General features: G+C 55.0%; 1 protein-coding gene and 1 non-coding gene across 7 annotated transcripts in view; both read right to left on the bottom strand.

The window, feature by feature from the left end:
• Positions 1 to 1,507: 1,507 nt before the first annotated feature.
• Positions 1,508 to 1,611, bottom strand: LOC132212860 (U6 spliceosomal RNA). Its single transcript, XR_009447806.1, has one exon. It is a non-coding gene; the product is annotated as a U6 spliceosomal RNA (small nuclear RNA).
• Positions 1,612 to 2,840: 1,229 nt separating this feature from the next.
• Positions 2,841 to 20,772, bottom strand: part of SLC25A25 (solute carrier family 25 member 25) — a 33,021-nt gene continuing 15,089 nt past the window's right edge. Inside the window, exons 1-11 of one of the 6 annotated variants that reach the window (XM_059658145.1) lie at positions 18,895 to 19,272; positions 10,538 to 10,664; positions 10,366 to 10,453; positions 9,703 to 9,738; positions 9,334 to 9,445; positions 7,890 to 8,048; positions 6,270 to 6,422; positions 5,911 to 6,018; positions 5,626 to 5,793; positions 4,943 to 5,093; positions 2,841 to 4,831 (exon numbers count right to left, since the gene is read on the bottom strand). In XM_059658145.1, coding sequence (XP_059514128.1) covers positions 4,647 to 4,831; positions 4,943 to 5,093; positions 5,626 to 5,793; positions 5,911 to 6,018; positions 6,270 to 6,422; positions 7,890 to 8,048; positions 9,334 to 9,445; positions 9,703 to 9,738; positions 10,366 to 10,453; positions 10,538 to 10,664; positions 18,895 to 19,113 — 1,506 coding nt within the window. In that variant the 5' untranslated portion in view covers positions 19,114 to 19,272 and the 3' untranslated portion in view covers positions 2,841 to 4,646. Of the gene's footprint in view, positions 4,832 to 4,942; positions 5,094 to 5,625; positions 5,794 to 5,910; positions 6,019 to 6,269; positions 6,423 to 7,889; positions 8,049 to 9,333; positions 9,446 to 9,702; positions 9,739 to 10,365; positions 10,454 to 10,537; positions 10,665 to 12,953; positions 13,196 to 18,894; positions 19,273 to 20,772 lie in introns of those variants that run through there. The other 5 variants (XM_059658148.1, XM_059658144.1, XM_059658147.1 and 2 more) reach the window with 5 other exon arrangements.

Here is a 20,772-nt window from a genome sequence, read left to right as displayed (position 1 = left end):
CTCAGCATTTTCCCGGCATGAACCTGGAGGAGTCCTTCCCTCTGAGCTGTAAGGAAGGTTCTGGGCCCCTCTTGCTTGTGAGGAAACTGAGGCTCAGAGGGCATGAGATCTGCCCATGACCCCACTGCCACGGTGCCAGGATTGACTCATGTACAGGTGCCCCCCCCACCCCCCAGGTTCTCTGCAGCCGCCTGGCACGGGAGAGCAGCCAGGGGCCAGGGGCCCCTCGGGGAAGGTCCCCAGAAGTGGACCATGGCACCGTCCCAGCCCCCATGCAGCCCCCTGCCTTCACCCCAGGCATGCAGCACACGGAGGGAGGGACATGGTGGCCAAATTACCTCCTAGAACTGCCAGGGGCTAACCCAGCTGGTGCTCCATCAATGTCATTCCCAGGAATTAGAGGTGACCTTTGACCTCTAGCTTCCGGAAGGAGGTTGACGTGGCTCCTCCACCCCCAGCCATCCCACTGGCTGGACTCCCTTTCAGAGGCCAGAGATCCCAGGCCCATGTGAGGCGCCTCGCTGGGAGGCTGGAATGAAGAGCATTTCGGTGGAAATGACTAGTGTGTCTGGAATCCTGGAGGGGAGGGAGCTGGCAGATGAAACTGCTTATTAAGGACCAGACATTTCCACTCCTCAGTCTCCGCTGACTTTCCAACAGGCAAATCTGGAGGTCAGGCCTGCTCACGGGCTCGGCTCCAGATGTCAGCACGCAGCCTTCCTCCTGGACGCTCCAGGGTGGAATCTCTGCCTGGCCTTTCCCAGCTCCGAGAGGCGCCTGCAGCCCTGCACTTGTGGCCCCGCCTCCGTCCTCAAAGCCAGGGACCTGGGCAGAGCCCTTGCCTCACCTCTGCCCTCTCCCGCCTCCCTCTCGCACCCAAAGATCTTGTGATTCCTCGGGGCCACTCAGGTAACCCAGGCTCATCCCCCTATTTTAAGGTCAGCTGGTTAGCAACCTTAACTCCACCTGCAGCCTTACTGCCCTTGGCCATGCCACCTAACTCCCTCGACACCCTGGGGAGGGGGCGCCATTCTGCCTACCACACCATGAAACGTCTGGATGGGTTTCCGTCAACTAGTAACTGCTCATTCGCACCAAGTGGGTGCCCAGCACCTGCTGGGAACAGCAGTGAAGAAAGCCAACACCCAGCTCTCACGGAGGAGGCAGACGCTAAACCAAGGAGAGAGAGCAAGCAGTAGAGTTGGTGGTGAACAACTAGGGAGAAAGCTAAAAGGACGTGGGGCTGGTTGGGTGGGGGAACAGGTTACATTTAAACAATTGTTTTTTATTTTATTTTTTTAGAGAGAGGAAGGGAAAGGGAGAAAAACATTGATCAGCTGCCTCCTGAACACCTCCTACTGGGGATCGAGCCGAAACCCAGGAATGTGCCCCGACTGGGAATCCAACGATGCGAACCATGACCTCCTGGTTCCTAGGTCGATGCTCAACCACTGAGCCACACCGGCAGGGCCAAAAGGTTACCATTTTATTTTATTTTATTATTAAAAAAAATACGGAACGCTTCACGAATTTGCGTGTCATCCGTGAGCAGAGGCCATGCTAATCTCTGTATCGTTCCGATTTTAGTCTATGTGCTGCCGAAGTGAGCGCCAAGAGGTTACCATTTTAGATAGGGAGCTGAGCGAAGGCGCGGTGAGAAGGGACATGCGAGGAGACGAGCGAAGGAGGGATGAAGGAGACGACTGGAGGAGGCAGGCGTGGTGGGGCTCAGAGCTTTGGCCACGTCAGAGCAGCTCCCGAGGTTAACTTCTGAGCTTGAGAGAACTGAGGAGAGCGGGTTGGGGGGCGAGGGGGCACCAATTTGCCAATGATTGGGAAATGATTTATGCCTGTAACCCTGACCACAGCTGAGGCAAATGGCATATTAGTTTCCTAGGATTGACAACTCACCACCCAGTCGGGGCCTAAAACAACAGAAAGCCATGCTCAGAGCTCAGGAGCTGCGGCCTGAAATGCAGGTGTCGGCAGGCCCGTGGCCGCCAGCGCGGGATCCTTCCTGACGGCGCACCGCTCCGGCCTCTGCCTGTGGTCACGGGGTGTTCTCGGTGTCTCCGTCTGTGTCGGAATTTCCCTCTTCTGTGACACCAGTCACTGGGTTGGGGGCCCACCCTAAGGTATGACCTCATCTTAACTGGGATACTTTGCAAAACTCTAGTTCCAAATAAAGCCACATTCTGAGGCTCCCAGTGGACACACATTGGGAAACAGATGCTAAATCAAGGAGAGCAAGACACACTCTCCAGCCCCGTACGAGTGCTCCATGCCAGCTCACCCGGGAGCCCACGTCTGTGCCTCCCCACAGCCTCTCGCCACTGTCCCGACCCATGGCACCCAGGCTATCGGGGTCAGTGTGGACCGTTATTTAATAAGCATTTTATTGAATACTTTGTGCATTGGGCACTCTCCTAGGGCTGCAAATACAACCCCGCCCCCAGTGGCTCATCCTCTCCTGGGGTGACAGGCAGAAAGCAAATAAAGCCAGGTGGGGCCGCCAACATCTCCAAGCAGGAGACGGCAGGAACCAGGAACCAGGAACCGACTGGGAGGCTGGGGAGGGGCAGCCGTGAGGGGAGCAGGTGGAGGCTGGAGCCGCTTCAAGCAGGAGGGAGCAGCCAGCTCTGCAGGAGAGGGGCTGAGTCAGCGGCCCTCAGAGCACCCCAAATCCAACGAACACACATTTTAAAGGAGGTGCATCTCTGAGAAACATGGGGGGGGGTTGGCTTTCTTGTTTTTTATGATGAAAAAATTGGGCTCATTTTCTAACATGGGAACACCCCCACACCACCCAAGCCCAGATCAGAAAAATCATGCTCTGTCACCGGCTTTCAAACGACTTTATTAGAGGCTGTTTTGAATGACAACTCCCAATTCTTCTTAATTTGCTTTTTCACAAATTCCAGTTAGAACTATGTTTATACAGGACAGTCATTTTTGCATTGATCTTTGCGTCCTATTTAAACTGCCCATCGGGCCATTCTGGTAGAATGAAAAGTGCAACTGTGAGGCTGCAGGTTGGCCAGCACTACTGAGCAGAGGCGGCAGGGGCGGGGGGGGGGGCGCGGGGGCTGCGAGGGAGAAGCCCACTTCACAGGTGGGCGGGCGCTGCCACCCTCTCCTCTAGCCCCCCAGACTCACAGTGATAGGCACCTCGCTGCCTTGTCATTCAGAAAGGGCGAAATAGAGACCCTCCTGGTCCGAAAAAGGGTTTGGACTTCCATCTTCAACGGAATTGAGGTTTCTCCCACCCTTCCCATCTGAACACTCAGGTCCTAAGGCGTCTCCCCAATAGGCCAAGGACCCTCTCTGGGAGCAGGGCCCCCCCTCCGCTCCTGGCCCCTTTCCTGTCCTTGGACAGATGTGACTCCGGTGTGGGCAGTGGCAGGAAGGCCACTCCCACATCCTCTCCTCACCCCACCTCTTGGGTGTGGGAAGGTACAATCAACCATGAACATAAATATGAATAAAAAATGAACTTGAAAATGACAGGTTATTAATTAAACAAATCTATAAAAATAGTTAGGACATGACTCTGTTCAAATAAATACGAAATAAATAGGCTCGGAGCAGAGATCCGTGGCATCAGTGGAATGTGCGGCTGGTCCCACCGCCCCAGCTGGGATTGGACAGGAATCCCGGGGCCTCAGGAACAGACTTTAATGCATCAGCCAAGCTCTCCACTCGCTCTGACTTCCCTCCGGAAGCTCAGGGCTTGCACATTTGTCCAGTCTGTCTTTCTGAACAAAACCCTTTCCTCAAAAATACCTAATTAAGGCCCTCAAGCCCTTTTCCTTCTCAGGGCATGCAGACATGGGGCAGAAACCTCCCGTTACCCCACACCCCACTGCCTCATGCCAGAGCAGGGACAGGGAGCTGGATCTGAGCTGGTGCCAGTCCCGACAGAGCCCGGAGCCAGCTCAGAGCACCAGGAGGCCCCAGAAGCGCAGGGCAGAGGCCTCTGGGCTCCGGGGAAGCCATGCACCCGGTGCCAGGCAGCCAACGGCGGGGCGGGGCCTTGCCCCTGCATGCATTGGCGCGGGGGGGGGGGGGGGGGCGGGTGGGCACACTCCCAGGCTCCTTCCTTTCCCTGCACAACCTAGCCGGGCGTGAGGTCAGGTGGAAGCACCTTCCCCCGCGGACTGAGGGGGAGGAGCAGGCGGGCATGGGAGTGGGCTGGTGGCCCTCCTCCTACTATATTCAAACAGCAGTGAGGAAGAGGCAAAGTGGGCACAGGGCAGGTGCCCAGCAGGCCAGAGGGCAGGGGCCCGTGGCCCCCGGTCTGGGTGGGAAGAGGAGATGGAAGAACTAAGCCGCCTCCAAGCCCTGCTGTCTGGCAGGCCCTGCAGGAAACGTCTGGTCTCTACTGCGCATCAGCCTGAGTCCTGCTGACCCCTGGACCCGAGGGATACCCACGGGCCTTCCCTGGCATGGACATGAGGGTGGGCCATGGTCAGCAGGACAAGCCCAGTGGGCCTGCCAGCGCCCCCACCCTCCCTGCGGTGCGTCCCAGGGGTTTCACAGCTTGGCTTAAGTCAGCTTAGTGTCGGCACATTCACAGAATGAGATGGCTGCACATCCCGGGGCTGCAGCCCAGGATCAGGAGTCGCCGGCGGGCTGTCCTCCCTCCGTCACCGGGACTGCACGCCCAGGGTGATCTTCAGGTTCTCGTACACCACGTAGCTGATGCTCACGGCTGGGATCACCTTCATGAAGTTGGGGGCCAGCCCCCGGTACAGGCCAAAGGCTCCCTCGGTCCGCAGGATCTGTTTGAAGAGGCTGCTCATGGTCACCTCTGGAGCGCCCTCAATGGAGGCTGCAGAAATAAAGAAAGGTCGTCCATCAGAGGCCTTTCGCCGGCTCCTCCCCGGATCCCAGTCCGCCCAGGGAGATGGGCCCTTGGGGACCGGCCTAGGACCAGCCTTACCTTGGGCCTGCATCCGGGTCCTGACCAGGGCCAGTGGGTAGCTGGCCAGCTGGCCACAGGTGCTGGACATGGTGCCACAGGCCAGGAGCACAAACACTCCAGGGTCTGCGCTGTTCACGGCATAGCGCTGCAGCCAGGCATTCTTGAGTGTCTGCGAGGGGAAGGGCGCAGGGATGAGCCAAAGTGCCAGCGAGAGCTTGCGAGGCCGTGAGAGGCCGGGGTGAGGGGGGAGAGTGATGACATTACTGGACCCCATCACATGAATCTGTGAGGCCACTGTAACCCGATTCGCTTGGCCTGGGCTGGCTGAGCTCCTGGCCCGCCTGCCTGTGTTTCTGCTGTCCCTGGGGATTCCTGGGTCAGACAGGAATGGGGATGAGGCAGAGGCAGCACGGCCTCGCCCACAGAGAAACTGACTTCTGTCGCCTGGAGTCTGCTGGGGCCCAATGAGCCCCCAGGGCACTGTGCTCTGGGGATCTGCCTGCCAGGCACCTGGGGCGGAACTCGAGGCTGCAGGGGACCCTTGCCATGAGTCTGAGTGGATGAGACGCTCTTTGGTGCTGTCCCTGTCCCACCATCCCCAGCGGTTGCCAGGCATGGAGACAACAGGTGGGGACGTGTGAGGAGGGGGTTTCTGAATCTCTCCTGCCAGTTCCAGGGGCCTGAGTCCTCTAGCGCCTCACCTCGTAGACAGCCAGGTCTATCCCAGCGTAGGGGATGATGCCCAGCATGTTGGGAACGTAGCCTTTGTAGAAGGCGGCCATCCCCTCTCTGGCCAGGATCTTCCTGGCACAGTCCAGCATGCCCGAGTACTGGCCTGTCTTGCGCAGGGCCATCCGGGTCTTCAGAACCTGCAGAACCCGACAGAAGCGACAGAGGGTGAGCACGGCCCACCCCTCAGCCTCATCCCCACGTGCACTGCCCGCCCCATGGCACCTTGGTCCGCCCAGGACCGAGGGGGCCCTCACCTCCATCGGGTAGATGCTGCTCTGAGCGATGGCCCCTGCCAAGGCCCCTGCCACAAGTCTCTCATGAATCCTCAGCGTCTCCTGGTCACTCCCAACAAGACGCTTGATCTACAACAGGGAGCAAACAAACTGATACACCCGAGACCAGGACCCCTCCCGCCCCACCTTCCTCACGGAGCCAGGCAGGCTTAGCCCAGACATGGTGTCCCTGGCCCGCTTGACGCTTCCCAGAAATAGAAGGAACTGGCCCACAGCGGAAATGGCAGCAGAGACGGGGTCAGACCCAGGCCCTCCCCCCACCCCCCCACCCCCGCTGCCCCTTGCCAACTGACAACACCACCTGGGGGGCGGGTCCTCACCTGCTCGTAGGCCATGAACTTGATGGCCGATTCGGGGGCAATTTTGATGACGTTGATGCCGTTGCCCCGCCAGAGCGACCTGGCCCCGCCCTCGCGGATCATCTGGGTGAACCCGCCCACGATGCACATGTTGTTGCTGCGGGAGGCGTGGACCTGGAGCGGGAGGGACGGGGTCAGAGAGAACTCGGCCATCGTCCGTCCGACACAGCCTTCTCTCCACGGCCAGCCGTCACGGCGGGCAGGCAGGCTCTTTCCTCTCGTGTTCTGAAGCCTAACTGAGCCTGAGAACCAAACAGCCATCCCAGGCCCAGCTACATCTCCCCGTGCCACACCTACTGTGCGCCAACACTGCTGAACACCTCCACAAGGACCACTTTTTAAAATTTAAAAAACTGAACTGCCCTGGCCGGGCGGCTCAGTTGGTTGGAGCGTCATCCCGTGTACCAAAAGGTTGCGGGTTCGATTCCTGGTCAGGGTGCGTGCCTAGGTTGCAGGTTCAATCCCTGGTTGGGGCGCATAGGGAAGGCAACCCATCGATGTTTCTCACATCGATGTTCTCTTGCATCTCTCACTCTTCTGCTCTAAGAGCAATAAAAACATCCCTGGGTAAGGATTTAGAAGAAAAAAGATCGAGCTTGAGCTTTTTATTATGGAAAGATTTCAAATATGTACAACAGTGCGGAGAATTATATAATGAGCTCCCATGAACCCTTGATCAGCTTCCACACGCATGCAACCACAGCCAATCTGTTCCCGCACTGCCCCACCCCTGCTGGGTTACTTTAAGGTACCCAGTAGGACTGTGTCATTTCACCCAAGTGAAATGCTTCCAATATCTACAGCATCCCTGGGGATTCGTGAAGAACCCTGACAAGGAAGGCAATGTGTCTCAAGCCTCTTCGGCTCAGAGCAATGAGGTCCTGGGGCCAAGTGACTCGCCCGAGGTCACACAGCTCCAGGCCTAGATGGGGTCAGACTCCAGGCCTAGAGCTCTTCTCCCTGAACCACTCCACTTCCCTGTTTCAGTCACGTTATTCATCAACAGGCTCCAAACGCAGGCAGGCCCAGGAGGGCAAAGGGGAGGGAGAGGATGACGTCTTCTCTGAGCAGGAAGGTGCCAGAACAAACAGGGGGACAAGGAGCGACTGGCCACTGTTCAGAAGACGCCAAAGTCCAACAGGGAACGCTGTGCAGGTTGATGCTGAAAGCCTGCCCCTGACGTCGGTCTAGCTTATCTCTGTCCTCGTGGAGTCAGGCCTCTGGCCATAATGGTGTCGGGGCCAAGTGACCACCTGCTCACACCTTCCCCCATGCGACACCTACACAAGACGTCCTACAGAAAGGTTCCTGCCACACCCCATCCTCACTACTTCACCAGTCACATTACAGCCCTGTAATGTGACCCTGGCTCAGGGCCCCCAATAAAATTAGATCAGCTACATGCATTGCCCAGGCCTGGCTCTAATGTTGCCCTTGTCTGAGCAAGAATTACAATTTAACTTATTGGGAGAGAAAAAATATGGGTGCAAAGGGGCCCCAGACAAGGGAGGGGAGGGAGACCAGCCCACCAAAGCAGCCCAGGGGTGGACACCAGAGGTTTGGGGCTATTTCCCTGCGTACCTGCATGAGCACCTTGAGTCTGTCCAGGGGGGCCGTGCAGGTTCTGGATACGGCCCCGGCCCCACCTCCAGCCACAAGGTGTCTCCACCACATCCCCGTCTGCCTCTCCTCCACGGTGAACTCATCGGGAACGGTCAGATTCTCTCCCACATCAAAGATCTGCAGGGAAGACCAAGGGATCAAACAAGCAGGCCCTGACGGGTGTGGCCAAGCTGCTGCTGGACAGCAGGTCCATAACCTTCCACCGTCTAGAAGGGGCCACCCAGGGGGTAGATTGCCAAGGACTCTGGGCAGGAAACTGATGCGCCAGCCTAGTCCCCCTCCCCCCTCCCCCCCGCCATGCGAAGGTGGCAAAGCTCTGGTCCCTGCCTGTGGCCTCCGGGAGGCCCGGGTGTGCCAGGTGAGAGCACAGCTGGGAGGGAGCAGCTACAGAACCCCGCAGGCAGCCTTCCAGTGGCTGCCAGGGAGCTCCTGCAGGAACAGCTTACACAGGCGTTTGAGCGGAGGATCGCCAGGCTGGCTGTACTGAACCCATCAAGCCAGGGGTGAAAATTCTCTTGCAACCTGATGTGTAATCAGACCGCGCTGGCAGAACATTATGCAAGGCCTCAGCAAATACGAGGGGGTGCGATGCCTGCGCGTCACCCTCTCTTCTGGGTGGCATCCTGGCTGGTCAGACAGAGCCAGCTCTGCTCAGACCTGGGCTGTAGGCCAGACCCACGGTCAGCAGCCCACATAACTTCACCCAACAAAGATGCCAGGTGTCCCGAGGGTGAGGCCCCGGCCTGGGCACTGCAGGAGACTGACCAGGAGGATCACCTCGGCCTCCGCTCCCAGAGCTGACAGCCTGGGGTGGATCAGACTAACATCGAGGGGGTGCTCAGCAAGGACCAGCAGAGAGGGCCGCATCCCGCATGCAGGAGGCCCGAGGGCAGGGAGTCAGTGCGGCCACTACCAGCGAGGACAGCTCTGACGAGACGAAAGAGCATACGTGCGGTGGTGGGAACATATTCTTTTGTCACAGAGAGAAACAGCACACAAGATGGGGCAGTGGGGGGAGACACCTAACAGCGGTGCCATTTGTTCCCGGGAGAGAGCCCCGCCCAGGAGGCTCACACTGGCTTTGGGAGAGCAAGTGCGATCAGGGGAGGGGTGAAGTGGGCCTTGAGGAACAGGCAGCCCATAGGGACAGACGGGCACCGCTGGCAAAGGAGCCCATGTTTGGGGAACGGTCAGGCCGTCCAGGGGGCAGGCGTGTGGGAAACGGAGGAGGCATGCGGAGGGCTCTGTGGGGCCGGCAGAGGAGTGGACAGTCACGCTGTTGAAGGGGAGGCAAGCTGAGACTCCCACTCCCATCCCCGCCCCGGGATGGGGACTGAGGCTGGGCGAAGGGACCCGTGAACGGACAGGGAGAAACGGCCCCAGCTCCGGGCACGGGGCTCACCGTGGAATGCTTCCAGTACAGGATGATCTCGGGGATGTTCTCCACGGGGTGCAGGAGGTGATAGTCTCTCCACTCGTTCCAGTCAATGGTCATCGTGCCGTTTTTATCCATGCTGCAAGAGGACACACGGTTGCCCACGTGGAAACGGGCCCCACCTGTCAGCCGCACGTCCCCTTCCCGGTGAGCCAAAGGCAGGCACACGGCCACCGAGGACACCACGGAGGGTGCCTCTGCCCGAGGAGAAAAGGCAGGGTGGCTCCACACTTCACTTGGCACAAAAATGGGCTATCATGACCCACAGGAACCCCATTCTGATCGGGCACAGAGGTTCAGGAGGGAGGCAGTCACCAGGGTGACACGGATACTTACTAGGTGACAGGGCCCCAGAAGTGGCCCGTTCGTATTCTGACAGACAGACAAAGGAGGATGCAGAGGAGAGAGGAGAAACAATACAAGTAAGTGCTCGAGGAGATGTCACTGAGGCAGACACACAGCACAGCACAGCATGAGGATGCGCCCCCACAGCAGCCGGGGAGTGGGCACAGGATGGGGAGAGGCCCAGCCAGGACAGGAAGTGCTCCTGGGGCTCTTCTGTGCAACTTCCCGGCACAGCAGCAGCTCTGCTACCCCCAGGACCACGGCTCACCTTAGACCCATCTCCCGGGGCAGCGCATCCGATGATGGCGTCAAGTCCACCTTAAGTGGAGGGCTGCCAGTGAGCCCCTCCCCTTCCCACCAGGCAGAGAAGGGTGCTCCCTGCTGCCTTTCACCTACTTCACCCCCCTCCCCCACTAGTCTTTTTCTCTGGGGTCACTGTGAACAGGCACACTTCCAGGTGAACAGGGATTCTTCAGACCAGTGCTGACTAGCAACCTGGGGAAGGGTTACTCATTCATCCTTTCAAACTACCAGAAGCCAAAGTTCAGAGAACAGGGTTAGCACAGTGAGAGCCACCAGAGTCAGCCCAAGAACGTTGCTTTCGTCACACTGTGTTTGAAGTGGGCCAAATGCAGAGACGGGCTCAGCTCTCACCTCTTGAGAATCTTTTCTGCCTGCTGCTCGGATATCTTGACGCCCAGGTCCCGCAGGGACTGCACGATCTCCTGAGAGTCGATTCGCCCTGCAACAATAGAGGCCGTGAGTGGGAGCCAGGCCCACGGAGAACCCACGGCGGCCAGCCACTGGCTCCGGAGGCAGCACTCACCATCATTCTTTTTGTCCAAACTCTTGAACACTAGCCTCAGTTTCTTCTCGTGATCTTGGAGGTAATGGACGAACTCTTCAAAGTCCAGCTGCCCATCAAGGTCTTTATCGCCAGCTTGTACAATTTTCTATGGAACAGAAGTAAAGCTTTATCCTTTAGCTCATGCACCAGCTTGTCCCTCGTGACGCCGTGTCCCCAGGAAACAACTGCACTAACCCGTGAACAGAGGTGGCCCGAATGACCCAGAGGCGACCCAGAGGCTTCCCAGAGCCCAAGAACCCACCTTGCAAAGAAAAAAGGCCCCCCCGCCCCCCCCCCCCCAAACACACACCATGAGGAGCCCTCAGGCAGAGGCCAGCAGTGACAGGCTTGGTGAGTTCTCATTCCAAGTGTTTTAAAGACCAACTTGCTGTACCGCCAGGGTCAGCTGCTTGGCTCCCCTGTAGCGCTATCCCCTGGCGCCAGGCCTCAGCCACATGCTCTCTGCCCAAATGTGTGGCTAGGCCCGGAGCTCCAGATTCCACCAGGAACGCCGCAGCTAGCTCTTTTTTCCCTACAGTGACAGCGGCCCAGGGACAAGCGGGTGGCCAGGGTGAAGGTAGGAGGCAGAGCTGGCCCCTGCCAATGCCTACTTGACACAAATACAGCCAAGAGAATTCTGGAGAAGCAGTAAGAGCCCCCAGGGAGCTATTTTGGGGCATATGCTTGATGCCACGGCCAGTCTCTGATCTCAGGGGGAACTGATGATATAACCAACCTCAGCTCCCTCAACCAGGTACTGAACAAGCGCGCTGCTTAGCCTCGTGACCCAAGAGGCTTGAAGAGACCCTGAGGTTCTAAGCCATGGGTCCTGCTAAAAGCATGACCTCTAGTGACCTGCTGAGTCCTCACAAACAGCTCTAGGAAGGAGGGACTATCATTCCCCCACTTTACAGAGAAGGAAACAGAAGCTCAGAGAGGTTAAGTCATCTATCCTAGATCACACAGCTAGGGAAGTGGCGGGCAGCATTCAAGCCAGGTTTGTTGGACGCCAAGGCCACCTCCCTAGAGATCGTGCGCGTTAATCTGAAGAAGGTGGAGCACATACATGAGTCACCCCAACCCAGCAACACCCCAAACTAGGAAAAAAAAACCTCCCAGGGAAAATGGTCGTCTTCCTGTACTGCCCAATGCTCTTAGTGCAAGCATGTCAAACTCACGACCCACAGGCCGCGTTTAATTGGCCCGTGTTAGCCTTTGAGTTTGACATGCTTGTCTTAGTGAGAATCCATTCACTATCCACAAACCAATACGGGTTTCCAAGTCTTTTGACCAATGGGTTTGGAAATTGACACTTCACTGGCTAGCTGGCGCTCTCCAACGATTACAATCAGTCTCTGAAACCACCTGATGGCTCTTGGTGATTGCTCAGCCACCACGGGTGCTAGGAGAAGGCCTGGGCAGATCCCAGGAACATCGCAGTGGGTGTGGCTGGGATGTGAAACCAATGCTGGTATTTTATCTACTATCTGAAGTTATGCTAACTTCCTGTAGACTTCTGTGCTCTTAGCCAAGAATTACGTATAGGATTGTCACTGTAGATTTACGGCAAGAGCGGAAATAGAATCTACATAATCTACATGACATTTAGGGAGGAGGTGAATGGTAGGCATGAAGCTCTTTGGTATCTGGCTGCTCTGCCACCAACGCAAACCATGTGCCTTATTGGGGTGGGTGCCCTGATTTCAAAATCATCTCCCAAGTCCTTGCTCCCACCTCAGAACCACTGGGCCTACTTTCTGTCCCCTTCCCAGGATATGCTAATCCCCACGCCCTGCACACCATCTGACCTCCTCTGCCAGCATGAGTGCTGGGGACAGCACGGGAGAGGATTGACAGAGAAGTTGGGGTACCTCTTGAGGATGCAAGCAATCGCCACGTCTATGGCTGCTTCCCCATCTATAAAATGGTAAGGGCTTCTGCTGCCTCCCTGCTCCAAAGGGACATCTGGCAGGCTTCCCTCACCACACACATTGGCTGGTCCCACCCAGGCACAGCCTGCAGCTGCAGCCTGGGTCTCCAGTGAGACGCCTCTGCCTCTCCCTCCTGTGCCCTCCTGGCCTCTTCCCTCCAGCTCAGAGAAACAGCCCGGCAGCAGCTGGACCGCACCTCCCTTCTCAGGGCCCCCCTCCCACCCCTCGGCAAGGAAATTCCTTTGCATTCCTCCCACAAGTGCCTTCCCTAGAACTCAAGCCTTCCTCGGAAGTCACGTGAAGGCCAGTCATGCCTGTGAAGTAGCCTTGTCGCTGGCTGCCGCCACATGACAACCGGGGGGAAAACTCGCCCGTTTCTCGGGTGTCACCACTACCAGCACCCATCCCTTCACTCAGCCAACACTGATGAAGTGCCCGCTGCCTTTCCCGGCCCCCATACACACCTGCTTCCACTGGCGGAAGGTGGAGAACTCCTGGGAGGGGATAAAGACACTGAGTTTGAAGATGGACTTCAGCTCAGAGGGAAGCCCCTTGGACTCGAAGTACTGGAACTCGGTCTGAGCCTCCCCGATGACCGGTACATACAGGCACAGGCAGAGCATGCTGACGGGGAGCGCCGCGTTCAGCTGCCACCCAAGCAGCTCTGGGGCGCGGAGGACGGAGAATGCTGCCGGCCGGCAAACTAGCGCAAGATATGCCGGGCGTGGCTGTCATTGGCGGCTCCAGCCCCGCCCTTTGACTTAATTGAGAAAAAGCCCGCCCACTCTACGTCCTGCCAACAGCCAATCAGCACAGAGCCCTAGATTGCACAAGAGGCGGCGTAAAGATCAGCACTGGCGTCACCGCTCACCGCTCACCGGGTTAACTCTTCCAAGACAGGCAGGGTCCAAACAAACCTTCGCCCTCCGGCTGCCGACCCCTCCAAACGCACAAACAGCCGTCAGCCTGTTCTTTCACAAGGTCCCCAAACACGTCACACAATACAGTGACTTCCCCCCGTAGCCAATCATTCCCAACAGAAAAATAAGTGGATATAGCGATTAAATCAATGCTCACTGACAAGGGGCCCAGTTTGGCTGTGAGAGTAAAAGTGGGGCGTGGGGTGGCCGAGGTCCCGAGCCATCCACGACGTGGCCACACCTGGGCTACAGGGCAAGCTAGGCACAGCTCTGATCTGCTCCAGGGACCTTTTCCAGGCCGCTCCGCTATGTGAGCACCTCAGGGCCCACCCACCCCCCTGCAGGCTTCCCCAGGGGAACCCACAGCACTGAGGCGCTGCCGTGATGGGGACAGGAAGAGGACACTCAAGTTCGTTGTGCGAAGGGACTCCCAGCAACATCAATCTGGGGCCAGCCAGGGCCTCACTGAGACCCGTAAGGTGGTGTTCGGAACCCAGCTTCACTCGGAACACTTGACACGTTAGTGTAATTGCAGCTTTCCAACTTAACTGTGCTGTTCAACATGGACGTTGTTAAACTTTAAATTAGTTGAAATGAAATGAAAAATCCAGTTTCTTCGTGGCATAGCCACAGCTCAAGTATCCATAGCTGCATGCACTCAACTTAGCACATCCACCATCACAGAAAGCCCTACTGGGCAACGCGGCTCTAGAATGCCGCTTGGAGGTGGGGAGGAGAGAAAAATCTCGTCCCGCAAAGTCCCGCTTTTATTTTTATCTAAGGACGATCCTATTGAGGCCAGCCTGCAATCGCCACCTCATCCTTCCCCACAGTGTCAGGGCTGCGTGCTGCGGAGGAAGGAAGCACGTCACAGCGATGAAACGAAAGCTGGTCTCGCTTGCTCCTGCTCCAATGTGCCACTTCCTAATATAGACCCGATCGCACCACCAGGAGGGATAAAAATGGAGATCAACAAAAGTAAAAGGAATTTTAACTTGCTAAAGAGCTTTTTGTGAGGAACTTGAAAAAGGGATTTTAAAATAAGATGTTGAAGCTTACATATTACATAAAACAGATTTTATTAACTTATATGCCATTTCTGCCTTTCTGAAAGAGATCTGGCTTCAATTCACTAGGGTGCATCCAACGAGCTATTCAGAGGCAGCTCAGGACAATCCACATTCCCACTTAGATCCCATGACACTCAGCTGTCTCTTAAGCTGTCCAATCCAGAATGTTCTGCTTTGAGGTTATTTTTATCTCTACTGTTGGGATCCTTGAAGGCAGGAGGCTATTGTTTCAAACGTTTGTGCCTCCTGGTGGGAAGAAGCCCTGGCCTTGACCCTGGCAGGTGCTGGATATAAGCAGTTCCTGAATGAATGAATGAATGAATGGGGGCTGGCAGGCCTCTAAGGCCTCAATCTCACCCACCTCAACAAAATAATGTATTATTATTTTTATTTTAAAGGAGGTTCACATCTATAATAAAAGCATAATATGCTAATTAGGGGCTGCGAGGGAAGACTGGGTCCCGGGTGCCTGCCGGAGGCCGGAGGGAAGGAAGGCCTACTCTTGCACAAAATTATTAAAATATTAACCAGCCCTGGCTGGTATTCTCCAGTGGTTAGTGTCAGCCCACACACAGAAGGGTCTCAGGTTTGATTCCAGGTCAAGGGCACGTATCTGGTTTGCAGGTTCCATCCCTGGTGCCTGTGGGAAGCAACCAATCAATGTGTCTCTCTCACCACCCTCTCTCTCCCTCCCTAGCTCCCTTCCTCCTTTCCACCCTCTCTAAAAAGCAATGGAAAAAATATCCTCAGGTGAGGATAAATAAATAAATATGTTAAAAACATTAATCAAATAAGTTCAACTATTTTCTAGAAAAAAATAATGGAATTACCCTGATTATAACAAAGCTCATTACTTGACAGACCAATGGTATCAGGCATGTGTTTGCCAAGATGTTATTTTACAATGTTAACATTAATTCTATTCCAATGTTATTTTTAAAAGGGGCTATAACTTATTTTTATTTTGCAATTGTGATCAAGTCCAATAGAATGTCTTCACTGGACAAACTTAAATTGGCATTTAACCACCTGTCCTCGTGAGTTTCCCAGGTCATGCAGAACTCCATTTTCACAGAAACTGGCTGGGGATTCTTTCCAAGTAAGCCCCTCTCCAGGCACCTAGAGTCCAAAGTTAATGCTTTATCCCTGGACTTACAGATAGGGCCAGAGGGGCTCTGGAGTCATCCCCTAATCTCTGAGATGAGCAATAGGCCAGGAGAAGTTGACCAGGCCCCAGAGCCTGTAGATGGTGGGGCTGAGCCTCACCAGGACCTGGCTCTTATTACAACAGCCATTTAACAGCGCCCAAACCAAACCCAATGCTGCCAAAAGGAGACGCAAAATTAGTTTCCAAAGAATGCTTGTTCGGCTGCCATTGAGAACTACTGCAAGCAGTACCTCAAACTGGAAGGTGGCAGGTGTGTGGGAAAGCTGTAACCAGAGCAAGCTTAAGCTTAGCCTTCGCTGAAAACAACAACAAATGTATTTGTGTTACTGCTTCTGAACACATGAAGAAACACAAATAAGGAAGAAGACGGCAGCAGGGCTCCTGCTCGGTCCTGATGCTTCGCACCAGCAGGCTCTGTAAATCCCTGTACCCGGCTGTCTCCCCTTCTGCCCTCTTATCCTAATTTTGTGGCCCAGATCTACTTGTGCTTCTCCTCTGAAACAATGAGCATGGGGAACAATGACAGCAACTCTAAAGCCCGTGGAATTCAGTGGGATCAGATTTCACCTACTCTGTCAAGTCCAGTCCCTCCCAGAGCATCTTCTCACCCTCAAATGGGCCAATGCCACCACAAGCTTTCCTTGTTCTACCACTCCGCTTCATGCCAACAAAACAGGTGCTTCCCGCACCAGGTAAGTGCCAAAATACCATGAGTAAGACCAGGGCAGGTAGACTACTTTAGGGAGTGCGGCATTAGGTCATGAAGTGCTCCCCCTCCTCTGCAATGACTCAGACCAAGCCCGAAGATTAATATGCGAAGGAGCCTCGCCAGCTTCCGGCTGCTCTAGCCCCACCCACCCCTGGGGCTCTAGAACCTCATTTGCTGCTGTGGCCACAGTGTCATTTGATGATCAGGTTGCCATGGCAGCCCAGTGTAGCTGAAACCTGCCTACACTGCCAATCAGACACACAATAAGCAGAATTCTCTGGGCTTCTGAGAAGACGGCCCCTCAGGATCTGAAAGCTTGGATGCGGCTGAGGTCACCTCCCTCTCCAAACTAATGGCTTTCCGCTCCAACAGCAGAGGAACTGTCAGCTGAGGATAAAGGGGAAACTGGAACAGGTCCTAGAATAAAAGCTCAAAGGGACCTGACTCATGGGCAGACATATTTAGACAGAGGAAGTGAGGGCCAAAGTCGTGCTGCTGGGAAACTGAGAAGCCTGAGAACCAACCTGAACTTCTAAGGTTTCCATAATGTTTGGGGAGCCTCTTCCTGAGAGAAACGGTGAGGCCAGGCCCAGTGGCCGCTGCTCACAAACCCCAAAGCCTACCTTCAGGAGCAGCTGCACGGGGAAAGCACGCGATGCAAACGCTCCCGCTGTTCCAATACTCAGTTTATCTGCTTTTCAGAGTCCACACCACCTAGGCGTGCTTGCTTTCTTGCTTCAAACCAAACCGGCTGATCCATCTCCTTCTCAGGGCCTCCACCACCCTCCAGCCAGCTGATCTGTCTCCCTTCTGAGCCGGTGAAAGGGTGGGTCTCAGGTTCAGTGCCCCTCAATCCTGACTCTGCAGGCCACGGACTAAGCTGTTCAGAACAGAGAGTCCCGATGCCAGGCCACCCTGGGAGAGGGCTGGCAGGAGGTGCCAGTATGAGTCTAGAAAATGGAGCAGTTAATTATTAAAGTCAAAAGTAGGTGACTTTAAAAGGGAGCCAGCCAACCCCTTATTTCCTTGGCCTCAAGGCAAGCTGGCCTGTAGATAAATGTTCCTCACAAAAGAGAGTACCGCTGCCAGTTCTGAGCTCATCTAAAACAATCAAAAGGCAGGACGTGGCGCCTTCGGAGCACACCGCAAGCATGCTGCAGACTCGAGTCCCTGCCGGCCAGGACCAGCTCATTAGTCTAAGGGTTCTCCTCAATGCTTAATCTTAAAAGATTGCGAAAGTTGCTGCATCAAAGGTCCCTGCCACTTAGCAAAGGAAAAACGAACATTTATTAAACATAGCAATTCAACGAACATGTTTCAGGAATCTACAATGTGCCGGACACAGGGCACAATCTCCTCTCGCTGATTTTTATCCTGAGAAAGGAGAAAAGATACCAAATCACCAAAGCTCAGGAAGTGACAAGGTCACTGCTACTGCAGCAGGAGACATCTCAGCCAGACGGCACTTTCTGTTCTAACCCTGAGAACTCCCCTGGTCCCACTGGAAACTGCTTTTTTTTAAAAAATATATTTTATTGATTTTTTACAGAGAGGAAGGGAGAGAGATAGAGAGTTAGAAACATCGATGAGAGAGAAACATCGATCAGCTGCCTCCTGCACATCTCCCACTGGGGATATGCCCGCAACCCAGGTACATGCCCTTGACCGGAATCGAACCCGGGACCTTTCAGTCCGCAGGCCGACGCTCTATCCACTGAGCCAAACCGGTTTCGGCGGAAACTGCTTTTTTAAGGGGAAGGGAGACAATACAGGGTGAAGTTCCAGGCTGATGTGGGTGAAGTCTCGCCTCCACCCCTCCTTCATTGTTTAACCCGGGCAAATTACTTAACCTTTCTGCACCTCAGTTTCCTCATCTATGAAACGGGGATACCACCACTTACCCTGGCTCTTGTGTAGATCAGATAACCCACATTCAGGGCACCAGTTGGAGGGAAGGCCCTGGCACTCAACAGACCCGCAGAACCCAGAGAGGCACAGGCCTCTGCACCTGGACACTCCAGCCTCTCTTCTGACCACTCCCTCCTCTGAGGCCCAAAGGCCCTCCGCCCGCCAAGGCCAGGGGTCTGACCTTCGGGACGCAGGGCAGGCTGGCCCTGCCCAGCTCCAGGCTGTTGGTTCAACTTCAAGGGTGCACTCTGTAGCTGACTTCGCTCGTGCGTCCCTAAATTGTTCAGATACGCTACGATACAAGACACACTCTAGTCACTTGTCTTTACTTTCAAATGACTTTCTGGAGCCAAACTGACAAATCGAAGGCAAATCTTCTATTGCAGGCAACCTCCCTCCCCCTAATGGCCTCACTGAAGTGGTCATAATAGGGTAATAAAGCTTTTGCAGTGGCCGCAAAGATTCCAGCGTAAGATTGGGGTTTCTTTATTGTCTGACACTCCTCCCCGGCCCCCAACACCAAACTGATGGACTTACGAGTGCTCGCTTCCCCCCACGCTCCAGCTTTTTTCAGGAAAATGTTCCTAGACCAGTCCCTGAACTCGGAGGTCGTCTCGAGGTTGCCATTACCTTAGGAAACTGCTCTGCAGGTCCGACCACCAGCAAGATGGTGGGTCTCTTTTCCCGGGCCTCAGCCCTGCCGTCTTGTTTCCCCAAAAAGCTTGACATCGGGTCTCCCCGAGCAGGAGCTGGGGTGCCTCGGACTTCGTTATCGCTCCCCTCTGTGGGGCCTTGGCACCCCGCCCTCGGGAAAAAGCTGCACAGAAAATGCCACAGCACCTGCAGCATCACGGCTTTCTCCCGGCGGCGCTGACAGTGACCGGTCACTTCTCGGGAGGAATGTGACCACAATACCGAGGGTCGCTGGCTACACGGCTGCCGGGAAGACTGGCCTGGGAGCGGTCAGGCTGGTCGCTCTGCATGCAGCGGCGGTTTCCTGCTTTCAAATCTGCGAGCACCGCTGCCGTGCCTGGCCTGAGAAACAGCTCACTCCCAGAGCCCGCGGTGCTGGCAAGCGCAGGGAGCAGCGAGAGCTTCTTCAGGAAAAGCTCACTTCTGCAGGAGGGTGGTTCTCAACCGTCTGGCTTTTTAAAAAGAGGAGAAAGCAATAGCCCAACAGACCTCTCCCGGAGGCAGAAGCAACTTCGAACTCCCAATTATTCATCTGTCCTCGCTCAACTACTGATCCCACAAGCGAGGACCTGAGCATCCAGTCTGCATTCTCACTGCAGCAGGGCGCGGCCAATCACCTCTGCCGACACTACCAAGTTCATTATCCTAACCCACAACATCCCTCCAATCACAGGCGGCCGATTCCCTGCCTGCAGCTCAGCACTTCTGCAGGGAGGTGCCAATGGCAACCTACAGGCCCGCTGAAGGCACCAGCGCTGGCTCATCCCGGGGAGCCCAACTTCCTCCTCTCCACCTGGGTTGCTTCTGGGATGACATTCGCCATCAAGTTTGACATGATCAAGAGTCCCTGATAAGAGAGCTAGCAGCACGCTTCCTTGTTCCGTGATCCCATTCTCTCCAACCATGCGTAACACTACGCACATCGTGTCCCAGCTGCTTCTTCTCCCATGCCTCCCTGCACACGGTGAGCTGCCTGGGGACAGGGACCAAGTGACAGATCTTTCCACCCCTAGCACCCAGAACCAGGCACAGATTAAGTCTGCAGCCTGAACTGAGTAAATTACTAAGAACACAAGGGAATTGGTCTTTGCTCATTTGATTCTTAATTTAATAGCAGATAAATACAGGGACCAACTACTGCCACCCCTCACAAAAGTGGCCCTTTGATACAGTGTTCATAATCATTATTTTAAAAAAAACATGAAAAAAGTTTAATAAATGTTGGGAAGAGTACGGGGAACACCCTCATATGCTGCTGTGAGCGTGCGCATCAGGACAACTTCTTTGAAGAGCAATTTAGTCACAGCTACCAACATTTCAAAAGCACAAACCCTTTGTCATAGCAACTCCATTTAAGCAATGTATCCTGTAGATACGGTTGCACATGTGAGAAGTTACACACACATGTGTATGATATATGTGTGATACATATATGTGATCAAACATAAGGATATTTTTTGCAGCCTTGCTTATAACAGTACAAGTTTGGAAACACAGTGCTGTAAAAGGGAATGGGGGATAAATCACGGCGCATCCACACAGTGGGACCCTATGCAGCTGTTCAAAAGAATGAGGCAGCTCTTTACCTCCGAAAGAAAGAATATAAATGGAGCCACTTCAAGATGGAGGTGGAGCTGCCCTCCCAGAGGAACTGCCTTGCGGACCTTACTCCTCAAACCTTTGTAAATTGGGCAAATTAACCTTTAGACCGGGCCTGAAGCAACATTATATTCCAAACAACTATTTGTTCTGACTACCAGACTGAAAATTAAAGACATCTTTAGACTTAGCTTGCAAGCTTATCTGTAGATATAC

Source organism: Myotis daubentonii, chromosome 11 (genome assembly GCF_963259705.1).
Source record: "Myotis daubentonii chromosome 11, mMyoDau2.1, whole genome shotgun sequence".
NCBI lineage: Eukaryota > Metazoa > Chordata > Mammalia > Chiroptera > Vespertilionidae > Myotis > Myotis daubentonii.
This window is presented reverse-complemented; position numbering and strand designations above follow the sequence as displayed.